Source organism: Bufo bufo, chromosome 9 (assembly GCF_905171765.1).
Source record: "Bufo bufo chromosome 9, aBufBuf1.1, whole genome shotgun sequence".
Lineage (NCBI taxonomy): Eukaryota > Metazoa > Chordata > Amphibia > Anura > Bufonidae > Bufo > Bufo bufo.
Genome location: NC_053397.1, coordinates 62,695,827 through 62,709,015, shown reverse-complemented (window position 1 = coordinate 62,709,015; position 13,189 = coordinate 62,695,827). Strand labels below are relative to the sequence as shown.

The following is a 13,189-nucleotide window of genomic DNA, read 5'->3' as shown; positions in this document are numbered from 1 at the left end:
TTGTGAGGGCCCATTCTACTAGGGCGGTCTCCACCTCGGTTGCGGAGAGAAGACTCCTCCCCTTAGAGTTGATCTGTAAGGCGGCCTCCTGGAGCTCTGAGTCAACCTTCATCTCCCATTATAGGATAGATGCTAGGATGGCAGAGTTTTCGGCTTTTGGGCAGACTGTTCTTAGTTCTGCCAGGCATGAGGACCCTCCCTAGGGGATTCTTCTTGCTATCTCCCCATCTGTGCTGCTGTTGAGGACGTAAGGGAATCGTTAATTTCTAACGATAATTTGTTTTCCCTTAGTCCTAACAGCAGCACACAAATATCCCACCCTAAATACATTATGCTTGTTTAAAACACGGTGGGCTGGGGGGTGATCTCCTCCCTTTCAGGGAGCTGAAGATCGTTTATTGGTTCTTGGGCTCATTAAAATTCCACCGGTCCTACCAGTCCACAGGGGCAGTTAACCCCATCTGTGCTGCTGTTAGGACTAAGGGAAAACAAATTATCGTTAGAAATTAACGATAGGTAAAAGAAGAGATAATAATGCAGTGCAGAAATTCAATTTGACAAGAACAGCACACTCGTCCTCCTAGATCAAGATTATTATTTTTTATTTTTATATATTTTATGTTATTTAAAGTCATTTCCCTATCCACATTTGTTTGCAGAGCACTTGCCATGCTCTTAACCACATTTTGATGACATTTTCAGCCCTCTAGCCCTTTCCATTACATTTTTGCAGACATTTTAGTGCTCAAAAGTTCGGGTCCCCATTGACTTCAATGGGGTTCGGGTTCGGGGTCGAGTTCGGGTCCCGAACTCGAACTTTTTTCTGAAGTTCGGCCGAACCTGTCGAACCCGAACATCCAGGTGTCCGCTCAACTCTAGTCAAGACTCCTGGGCAGTAACAACAGTTTAACGGGCAGTAACAACAGTTTAACTCTATGCTTTCTGTTGTGTCTGCTGTGTCATTGAGCTTACCTTACATTTATATAATGAATCTTAAAGGCATATTATCTTTTCTGCTTCTGTGAACACAATATATAACTGTTACATGACATTTAAGAACATGAAGTCACAGTAAATAACTATAGTATGCTTTGTCTTTAACATATAAACATAGGAACTGTATTAAGGTTATTGGCAGGTCTCTCTGTATACACATATAAGGCATATTAGCAACCTAAGACAGGTCTTAGCTGGCCAATTACAAGACCGGAGTCTAGGCCTCAAAGCTAAGGGAGAGGAATTGTGACCTTCTAGGAATCGCTAGACCTCTCCCTGACTCCTGACAATATGAGTAGACCCTGAAGGTGCAAATACTCATACACCGGAACCTTAGCCCTGGAGACCCTGGAAAGTCCTCGAAGTGGTGGCAGGGAATGAGACTACTGGTTCCTTCCCAGATGAAGGAACCAGCGTCTCCATGAGGCCTAGAAAACAACAAACACAAGCGAACAACTATATGCAAAACAAAATGCACTTAGCTTAAAGAAAAATGGAGGAGCAGGAGATCCAAAGGAACAACACACCACCTCAACCAACTCCAGCAGGAAATGTGTCAGAACTAAATAGAGCCTATAGAGTTATGACCACAAGCTGCACCTGACAAGAGGTGTGGTCATTACCAAACAATAACACTGTAAGGAGAAAACAGAGAGACTGTCAGATACCCTCACGTGCTGCCAGTCTCTCAGATCTTCTCACCTCTGTCATGGGAGGGACCATGACAGACTTTTATATGTTTACTTCTGGCCTGATTCCTCAAACTACATTTCTACTGCACTGATCCCCATGAGCAACGGCCTGAGGGAGTACACCATGGCACAGTATTTCATCAGAGCCTCTACCACTTCCATCCTCTGCACACTGCACATGCTACTTACAGGTTGCATCACAGCTGCATCAAGTCATTGGTTGCAGTAGCCAAAGTGGCCTCCACCCATGTCAAAAGTGTACAAGCAGGGACTTGAGTGCTGTGAACACATTGCTGGGACGAAGGATACAGAACCAGGAAATAGTGAGCAGGTACACTTTTAAGATAATACAACAGTCTCTCAAATAACAATATTTATTAATTCCAGGATGATCATATTGATTCAAAAATACTGTTACTTGAGATCACAACTCTTTGGGAAACTAGAAATTGGTTCAGATGCCTCCAAAATGTCAACCCAAAATAAAAAAAACATGAAAATAAAATCACATAAAAGGGGTTGTCCGGATTCAGAGCTCAACCCGGACATATCCCCATCTTCACCCAGGCAGCCCCTCTTTCATGCTCCGATGCTCTCCCTAGCACTGCGCTGTATAGTGCAGGGCAAGGCTTTTTTGTTTAGAAGCTTACACTGCTAGGTGGAGCCTTATACCTAGCAGTGTTCCCAGTGACATCACCAGCACTAATGGGCAGGCTTTAGTGCTGTCCTAGCCTCCGCCTAGCAGAGACCCGGTATATCACCAGATCTAATAGAATAGGTTTTGCCCTGCACGATTTAGCTACTATACCTATTTTAGAGGGGCTGCCTGGGTGAAGAAGGTGATAAACAGACAAGTCAAGTCCTCATATATAAAAGCCAGAATGAACTGCTTAAAGCAGGCAGGAGCTTTGTCAAGGTCTAGTACAGGACACAGTGTACCACAAAATGTAATGTATCTGGTACCAAAAGGAGCAGCTCATCCTGACTCAGGTAAAGAGCAGTTCAGAACATGTAATACTGGACTGGACTGTTTAGAAGTGCCACTAGACACCCAGTTTTTTTTCTGCACTTCATTACCATTAAAATACCTGTGGCATATAATTTTTTATATGATTTCAAGTTATGATAGCCCATGGAAGACCACTGTAACTTGAAAATATTGTAGTCTGAGACCAATAGATCACGTGTTATGGATTTGTATGGTCTAATTAATCCAGCAATAACTATTTTACACATTTCTTACACATAGATAGTGGTTTGTGACTCATCCTATGAACCATAAACTGCTTCAAATCTCATAATATTAGTACATGCTATAATAGACTTATTATCTCAGGAGGGACAATAAGGAAACTAGATTTCTTCCTTCAACCAATGTTGATCACTCAACACAAATTACAAGGTTGTTAAGAGAATCAACTTGAAACAAAGTTCACATACAATTATTGATAAGATATACAGTATAAATGCTACATATGAGGAAGTACTGTTCATAGCATGTTTGCACAGTGGGCGAAATTGTTGATAATGACACCAAGAATTTTGTTTGTATTGATTTTAGTTTTTCACCTCTTTGCTAAAAGTGAGACTTCCATGGTAAAGCTCAATAATGGGGGATACGAAGATATAGTTATTGCTATCAATCCTAGTGTCAAGGAAGATCTGCAGATCATTGAGAATATTAAGGTAAGAATCAGAATTAATTTAAGCTTTAGTGGATGGTATGCATGATATTTATTAACCTAAAAAAGCTGCTCATTTATCTTTCTTTGAAGTAGAAAGGCAATGCCAGCCAGTGTCTAAGAACACAGAATTAACTACAGAATGTTATAATGTTTTGCTAGTTGCAAACTATGGTGGAAAGGTATCATTCACCTACGCCTTTTATGGCATTTATTTGTACACACTGGTCTTGATAAATCAGGGACTTTTTCAATAGTGTCATGAAGTATCTAGCGAGAAGTTAAGTGATTTCTTTTCTGTGTTTTCTATTTTGCCCTTGGATAAAACAGGTGATAAATGCGGGTCCAAATGCTGGGTACTCAGTTAGATACTAGATCAAGAGACCATCTTCTTAATTACTTGAAGGAGAATGATGCATTCATAAGTGGTTGAGCATACACATTCCCCACTCCATGCAAGTCTATGGAAGATGAAGAAACACAGAGAACAAATATGGTTTGTTCTATGCACTTGTACTGAGTGAGCCATACGTATGCTCAGCCACCCCTACGTATATCTTCTCATATTGAGGGATTTTTCAACTCTAGTGATCAGATATTTCAACGCAGTAGTCCTACCATGTTTGTTTTAAAGATTTCAGATTGTGGCCAGTTAATTCAGTATTTTCATACAGAAGCTGAAAATCATTTGTGGCCAGATCCTTCTTGTTACAATGTGTAAGACTGGTTAGAAGGTCAGCCTGGAGAACAAGACAGGAGACAAATGTGAACTTTGTGCTTAGGGCACAGCGGATTGCCAAAATTGATCAATAGCTTTTAACAAAAAGCCAAAGTGAAACCAGGATGCAAGGAGATTGATTTGTCCTGCCCCATCTTCATGTTTCCCTTGGAAATGTATTGGGCTCATCATCCCAGTATCAATTTCCTGTTCACCTTTTCACATTTTATTGTTGGTGCTCAGTATGATTCCTAGGATTGATTGAGTGGTTGCATATAAAATATACATATGAAGGAGTGAATAGGGTGGCTCACCTATTCACCAGCAGGATGCAGGTGCTCAAATCAGTATGGTTCACCCACACATAAGGTTGAGAATTGTTCAGAAAATGATTGGCACTCTCTCTGGATTCACTCCAAAAACTTAAAATATAGTATAATCAAATTATTAGTAAATACAATGCCAATATAACAATAAATTCCGAATAAAAACGGTATTTGATAAAATTGTGTACACAACTATATAAGTTGTTTAAAAATATAATATAGATAATAGTCTGCATGTACGCAATTTTGGATAAATCTGTACTAAAAAGGATAAAAAGCATATGAAGCAATCCTTATATATTCAGAATAAAATATTCGCAACAGTAGGCATATAAAGCAGTCCTTATATATTCGAAATAATATATTCGCAAAAATAATCTTATGTCACTTGCACCATGCGATTATTGCACACAATGCTTCCACAATAAAATCCAGCCTATGCTAATCTAATCGCGTCCCCACCTATCCCTTGGTTGAACTTGATGGACTCATGTCTTTTGTCAACCGTATCAACTATGTAACTATGTAACACAATTTTGGCTTTTACAGATGAAAGTGTTAAATCAATTATCACACCACAAAACGACAGCAATTGTGGTTAAAATGAATACAGTTTTATGATGCTTTCTTACAACAACGCAAACCACATTTCTTAAGAGATGTAGAAGGACAAAAATTCCTTTGACACATTCATTCCTTTTCTGGGAGTGTTTGAGGATATGTATAGACCCTCCTGTCTCTCTGGGATTTTAAATTACCATTTAATATTGTATTTTTCATGTTTGTGATGTTGTGGTCACAGCAACAAGAAATAACATACACAGTACTACAATTCATTATTAATTTATCCTTTATTAGTATAGCAAATAATGTATTAAAATATCAGTATCAGCAGCAGCAGTAGTGGTAGTGGAGTTGATTCTTTTGCAGAGGTTGCCCAGATAGCAGGGCCTTTCAGAGACATGTGCTCTTCCTTGCTCTGTTCAGACCAGACTCCCCTCTAAGCAGGTGGCGACCCAGTCCATCACCCTGGTGAATTAAAAAGTCTGCCAATATATTAATCATTTGGTTTCCTATACATCGCTATTACAGGGTTATCAAGCCCATAATATTGAGGACCTATCCTACGGATAGGTCATCAATATCAGACCGGCGGGGATCCGTCACCCGACACCCCAGTCAATCTGCTGTTTGAAGAGGAGGCAGTGCTCCATGTGTGCGCCACTTCCTCTTCATTACACTGCACTTCATCTCTGAAGTGCGGTGTAATACAGGCACCCACTACATTCAAGTAAATGGAGCGGGTGCCTGTAATTATACTACGCCACCGCTCCATTGGAGATGAGTCGTAGTGTAATGACGAGCAAGTGGTTCTCCCATGGAGCATCACCTCCTCGTCTCACAGCTTATCGGAACGTGTCCCAGGTGTCAGATCCCTGCCGATCAGAAATTGATGACCTATGCTGAGGATTGGTCATCAATATTATGGGCTGGATAACTCCTTTAGAAAAATATAAAACAATATAAATCACAACTTTTTATTCAATAACATTGCATTAACTCTTGTAATAAAAATAAACCCTTAGGATACCGAAGGTTTTTTCGTTTTTGCATTTTAATTTTTTCCCCTATCTTCCTTAAGCCATAACTTTTTTTTATTTTTATGTTCACATAGCTGTATGAGGGCTTATAGTTTGCAGGACAAGTTTTACTTTCTAATGCCACCATTTAATATGGCATACAATGTAGCGGGAGGCAGGAAAAAAATTCCAAATTGGGTGTTATTGGAAAAAAATATATGAATTCTTCAGTTTTATGGGTTTTGTTCCCACGGTGTTCACTTTGTGGCAAAACTGACCTGTGCCCTTAAGTTTTTTGGGTCAATAAGATTACAACAATACCACATATGTATAGGTTTTTTTATGTCTAAATAGTGTAAATATAAATTTTAACTTTAAAAAAACTGATTTGTTTTACATCACCATATCCTAACCCCCATAACTTTTTTATAGTTTTATCTATTGAGCTGTATAGGAGCTCATTTTTTGCCGGACAATCTGTAGTTTTCTATTGATACCATTTTGGAGTGTGTGTGACTTTTTAAATCACATTTTATAAAAAAATTTTGGGTAAGAGAAGTGATAAAAAAAAATGTCAAAATTGGCCATTTTGACCCTTTTTTCCATTATGCCATATTGGAAAAATATTTTTATATTTTAATATCATCATTTTCAGACATGATGATGCCCATGATGTTTATATTTTTTGTTATTTATGTATTTATTTTTGTATTCTACAGAAAGGGGGGTGATTTAAACTTTCATATTTTAAAAAATTGTTATACATTTTTTAACAGTTTTCATTTGAATTTTTATGATTTTGAAGCTCATATTTGAGCCTACAAAATCAATATTTTTTATTTTTTAGCAATCATAGGTCTTTTAAACCCATTATTTGTACAGAATTGCTAATTTCTTATGTTGGCCGGCCACCTGCTGGCCAAAATAAGAATTACAGCTTCAATACTCTGGGTATCTTCAGAGAGACCCGGCATATTGAATTCAATTACCAGCTGCATTCATTGGCTGCAGAGGATGCCAGTAAAGCCCAGAAGCACATCTAAAGGTTTTAATGACAGTGATCGAAATTATTGTTGGTTGCGGTGATTAGCCGTGGGTCTCTATTGTTTGAGCCGGCAATGACGCCCGCTGCACTCGTGAATGGGCACCATGTTTGCCCATCGCTTCAACGATAGAGCTGGTAGCGAACATGTTTACCCATTTCAGTAGTCCTTCTGCAGTACTGCACCAAAAGTCCCCTTTCTGTACATACTTTTCCATCTTCAGCTGGAGACTGGTTGCACCAGCATGATTTCTATGAAACAAGAATATTGGGAAAAGGGACAGAGCTTCGCTCCTGTTGACTACAATGGAGCCTGTAAGCTGTATAATATTGGCGACCTAATAAAGGAATATGTGAAGCTCCAAGGCCAAAAAAAAATTATGTTCGTTGTTTTCATTTACATTTTCTTTCCAGTGATGTCATCCTGTGGCTTGCTAAAATATTGGAAGGCACATGTTTACATTTCTGTGTGGGCCTGCACAGTCTGTAAAAGACTGGCAATGGCTTCATTAAAGGTGCATTCTGGTTGGTTAAAGTTAACTTACAGGACAGGGGATAACTATTAGATCTGTACCCCGGCAGCCCACCTGAAAAGAATGGAGCGGCTGGTTGCACATGCGTGTGGCTGCTCCATTCAATTCTATTGGGAGTACAGCGCTGACCTATCTCCGGAATTCCCATAGAAATTAATGTAGCTGGCACCACTTTTCAGGAGGACTGCAGGGGATACCAGGCCCCTGTTCTCATAATCGGTGGGGTCCCAGCGGTAGGACCCCCACCAATCTAAGCGTCCATTCACATGTACGTATGTGTTTTGCGGACACCGCACATCGCCGGCACTCTCATAGAAAATGCCTTTTCTTGTCCGCAATTGCGGACAAGAATAGGACATGTTGTATTTTTTGGCGGAACAGAAGTGCGGTTCCGCAAATGCGGACAGCACATTCCGGCCCAATTGAAAATGAATGGTCCGCACCTGTTCCGCAAAATTGCGGAACGGATGCGGACCCATTTTGCGGACGTGTGAATGGAGCCTAATAGTTATCCCCTATCCAGTGGACAGGGGATTACTTTAACAAACCGGAATACCCCATCAACTAAACAGTTACAACAAGTAACAAGATTGTATGACATTTTATTTATTTTCCCCTAAGGCTATGGTGGAAGAAGCTACAGAGTTTCTATTTGATGCCACAGACAAAAGGTTCTACATACGAAGTGTGAAGATTTTGATTCCCAAGTCCTGGTCTGCAAATAAGAACTATACGAGACCCAAAACGGAAACCTATGATGCGGTACAGTAAATGGCAGGATGATTTTTAAGAAACGGTTGATGTATTTTAGAAGTTTTATTTGTATTTATCTGTAAATCTGCAAATATAATGTATTTGTGTGTTTGTATTGTTAGGCAGATATTATCATCGCTGACCCTATCGTGCAGCATGCAGATGACCCTTATACCCAACAGTATGGAAAGTGTGGAGATCCAGGCAAATACATTCACCTTACACCAGATTTCATAACTGATGACTGGTTTATCTCAGTGTATGGGCCCCGAGGTGAACATAGATTTCTTTACTTTTCTTTGATAAAAAATTATTGTATATTGTCTTTTTCACTTTTAATGTTGTTACAGAGAACCTGTCACTAGAGATGAGTGAAGTTCTGAAAACTTCGATTCGGCTGCTTCACCGAATTAAACAAAGAAATTTGCTTCGTCAAGAAGTGCATTTCTTTCTATGTAGCGGGCGCAATGTCAGGGAACAGCGATGGCGCCACTCCACCCCTGTCATTGAGCCCCTCAGACCTGTCATTGAGCCCCTCAGATGCCGCTTTCATCTCTGATGGTGGCATCAGAAATGATCATTCAGGGATTAATCCGGTACAAAAGAAAAAATAATAAAAAATACTCACCTTATCCACTTGATAGTGTAAAGGCTGCCATGGACATCTTGATTGAAGACATCAAGCAAAATCTCACGCAGTCATGTAATGACGTCATTAGACCGGCCAGCGGTTTCTCCAATCAAGATGGCTGCGGCAGCCTCTTTGCGCGCAAATGGATGAGGTGAATATGTTTTTTTTCCCATTTCAGGGAAAATTTATTCTTTATTAGTACCACGAATTGCAAGGAAATTCGACTTTGCGGCCGATCAAATTTTTACTGAAATTCGAATCAAATTTTACTTTGCATACTTCGATTTACTCAACACTACCTGTCACCATGAAATACAGTGTAATCTGCAGGCAAAAGGTTATAGAGCACGAGGAGCTGAGCAGTTTAATATATATTTTTGTGGTAAAAAAATTCATTTATGTCTCTCATTTTCCTAAGTTCAGTAATACACAGGGGTTGTCCTATCAGTGGCAGATTGGGAACTTAAAGTGACCCTGGAAAAAAAAAAAGTGGCCCCATGTCGTAGGTGGGTCCAAATTGACAGAAGGTGGTCCAATTCAAGTAGGCGGAGTCAGCAATATCATAGCTCAAAATACCGCCCCAGCAGAACCAAATACCACAGTGCAGCTCAATATACTGTCCCAAAAGCTGTCCCTCTGAGGTGGCCATCAATAGCTGCTATTTTCGGTCCTCTTCCATGTTAAAAATATGGTGATGGGGGCAAGGAGGTGAGATGCAGGCCACAGCTGTTGAATTCAGGAAGCCATATGCGGTCAATGGCAGGGTATATGAGCACCTGATTCTCACAGCATTAATTAACGTGGAGAGCTTGTTATGTACCTGGCCAGCGGCAGAAAGGAGGGCTTGGGGGCATCGGCCCACCAGGAAATTTCCCTGTAGGGACTATGGCCAGTCTGCCCCTGACTGTTGGCTATATACATATGCAGAGAATAATGTCAATCACTGATAATAGCTGAATAGGCCATCTTGAGCTCAGAAAGAACAAAGGTTTAAATGTATAAATTATAAGTTTTACTAAATCTTTTCCCACAAAACTAGATATCAATCTGCTCAGCTCCTCCTGCTCTATAACCTGCTGCCTGTAGATTGCACTGCATTTCATGGTGACTGTTTCTCTTTAAGTGCGATGTTTTAATACTTGAAATGTTTAATACATTACATTTTTCTTGAAAACTTGAACCAATAGGGATTTTAAAAATCATTAACTAGACAACCCAGAGAAAACAAATCAGGTAAAGGAAGATCTAACCTCATGTTAAAGGGGTTGTCTCAATATGACTTTGAACATCCTATAATGAAGCCAGCCTATCATTGGGTATTATGAGTGTAGCTCCAGCTTATCATACATGGCCATTCAAATGAATGGCTGTCTATATAGTACATTGACATGTTATGCTGGTGGCCCATGTCCACTGCCGTCCTGTTCTTCCAGGTCAGAGTGTGTGCTGCTAAATGTACCCTATGTCTATCTTAGTTCCAGCACCTTGGCAGCAGGCAAGGCATCAGTATTCTTTGTGTATTAGAATATCTATTCTTGGAACCGTAGTCTTTAATACTGCAAGGGTTAATCTTCTCCTGTTCTGTGAGCTCCTGCATGGCGGTATTAAATTGCTTATCAGCTGCTCCTATATATAACTTGCTGTTTTCTTCAGTGGTTGCCTGCGCTATATGTCTCTACAGATCCTGTCAGGTCCTCTGGTCTGCTTGACCCTGTAAAAAAATCTGAATCCATTTGTTTGCCTGTTTAACAACCTCTGCTGTCTCCTGGAATTTGATTCTCTGCCATCTTACCTGACCTATGCCTGCTCACCGTGCTGACCCTCAGCTGCCTGACCTTTGGACTGTATCCCGATTTGCACATCTTCTGCCTTCCCTGACCTCAGTCTGCTTCCTGACTATAAGTATAGCCTGATCCCTTGGTATTTTGCACCAATTTCTCTGCTGGTGGTTGTGGGAAAGCTGCCAAATACACCTGGACTATTCCAAGAGGTCCCGGCCTAGTGGCTCCCCCACAGTAAATTCCAGATCCTTGTGTAGGAGTTAATGGGGACTGCTAGGACAATGTCCTCAGGAAAAGTTAAACCAGTTATTTGGAACAGTGGATCCACATCTGCTCCTTCCAACTTTGTCTCGGAAGACCCCCTCTATGAGATCTGTACGCCTTACTAGGGCATATGGAGAGGGATTGCCCTGATGGAACAATCATTATAAATAGACCAATGGCCTTCGCATATGCCAAAAAGGACTACAATGTTTCGGCATAGGTTCAATAGTGGATTAATTCTTTCAGGCATTGCTTTTCTTTAATACTTATGACCTGTCACCTATCTATATATATATATATATATATATGTGTATATGACCTATATAGATGTGTCCAAATAATTTGAGGTGCAATATATGTTTAGAACCAACTTAATAGAAACAATAAGGAAGAGGAAATATAATTAAAGGTGTCGGCTCATCTTACACATTGATGGCATATGGCTAGGATATGTCATCAATGTCAGATAGGTGCATTTCCCACCTTCTATTTCCAGAATGGGGCCTCACATGCGCCACCCTCCATTCACCGCTTAGGGATGGCCGAAAATAACTGAGCGCATGTTACGACCAGAGGATGTGGATCCTTTGGCTCAGCGGATAGAGGACTGGACTTTAGCCCTGTATTGCTGACTGCTGACTCTCAGAGTCAGGATACTGGTGTTTGCACCAGTCACCCAGGACGCTGCAACCACAGCAGTGTGAACAGAGTCTAGCACAGGCAGGTAAGCGGAACAGAAGAACTTTACTAGTCAACGGAAAACAATAGTCACTTGCAGTACAGGCAAAGACAAATCAGAGTAATGCAGTGTGTAGATGAAAGTGGTCTCATTGTCAGGTGTTGTAGGGTCAGGAATCCAGGCAGACTTACAGGTGGCGATGGGCAGATGCGTAGTCAGACGGTGTAGAGGTCGGTAATCCATGCTTGGGCACTTCCTCCTAAGTGAAGCTGCCTTAAAGAGGACCTTTCACCGTATTTTAATAATGGAGATAAGTGCCTGTACTTGCGGGGTATCCCCCGCTGATGCTGCCACCCTGCCTGTTTTGTTAAAATAACTCTCCTACGCTGCGCTGTGCCCCCCCAGTATATTCCCCGCTCAGTATGCACATACTGAGCATCGGAGCAATAAGGGGGGGACGCCACGGTTTCTCAGTGGGCGTCTCCTTCTACCTGGCTATAGGGCTGTCCAATCAAAGTGCAGAGCGTCACAGCCAGGGAGTTTTTTTTCTTCCTGGCTGTGACGCTCTCTGCTATGATTGGACAGCGCTACAGCCAGGGAGAAGGAGACGCCCATTCAGATACCCTGGCATCTCCTCCTCCCTGTTCCGATGCCCAGTATTAACATACTGAGCTGGGAAGGAGCATTATTTTAGCAAAACAGGCAGGGTGGTAGCATCAGTGGGGGGTACCCCGCAAGTACAGGCACTTATCTCCATTAATAAAATCCGGTGAAAGGTCCTCTTTAAATACTCAATGCCCCGCCTTTGGGCATAGACCCAGCTGCCTACTCCCATAAGACAGGGAGAGGGGCGCGATGACCCCTGGCAGTAAGGATGGATGCGGCGATATGCTGGCAGATGTCTGCATCTCGTGCAAGGTAAGCCAGCCCTTGGACCCATGGCGCTGAGATGTGCAGACAGGGATCTGTCACCCTGCGGTGGGGACACGGACCCAATACTGTCAGCGCACTAACTTGGCTATTTTTGGAGCTCCTACAGCAATGGAGAGTATGCCACTCATGTGAGGTGTGCCGTCCTTCACTTTGAGGGCCCCATTTTGGAGATATCAATTGGTTCCAGAGGTAGGAACGGCACTTATCTGACATTGATGGCATATACTAGCAACATGCCATCACTGTCTGAGATGAGCTATTCCTTTTATGTGTATAGTCATAAAAAATAATATCAATGAATGTTCATTAGGTCAAATAAAAACAGACACAAAACCAAAGTTAAAAACTATAAAATTGTATACAAGATATCTAGGGAGGGGTCATATGAATAACAATAACAACGATAAATATGCACAAACAGCACAGTATGGTAAAACAAAGCCTGATGTACAATCTGTACCCCACCCATAATACTGAGGAAAAAGATATACAAACCTACAAAAATTGCCAGACCATGCAAAATTACAATAGTTAATAATTAAAAAAAACGTTATTAGTTCACAGGATAAAAACTGTTAA

General features: G+C 41.1%; 1 protein-coding gene across 1 annotated transcript in view; it reads left to right on the top strand.

Annotated features, from left to right (window-relative positions):
- The first annotated feature begins 3,215 nt into the window (after positions 1-3,215).
- LOC120978990 (calcium-activated chloride channel regulator 1-like) overlaps positions 3,216-13,189 on the top strand; it is a 126,520-nt gene continuing 116,546 nt past the window's right edge. Inside the window, exons 1-3 of the mRNA XM_040407475.1 lie at positions 3,216-3,374; positions 8,191-8,331; positions 8,445-8,595. Coding sequence (XP_040263409.1) covers positions 3,216-3,374; positions 8,191-8,331; positions 8,445-8,595 — 451 coding nt within the window. The remainder of the gene's footprint in view (positions 3,375-8,190; positions 8,332-8,444; positions 8,596-13,189) is intronic.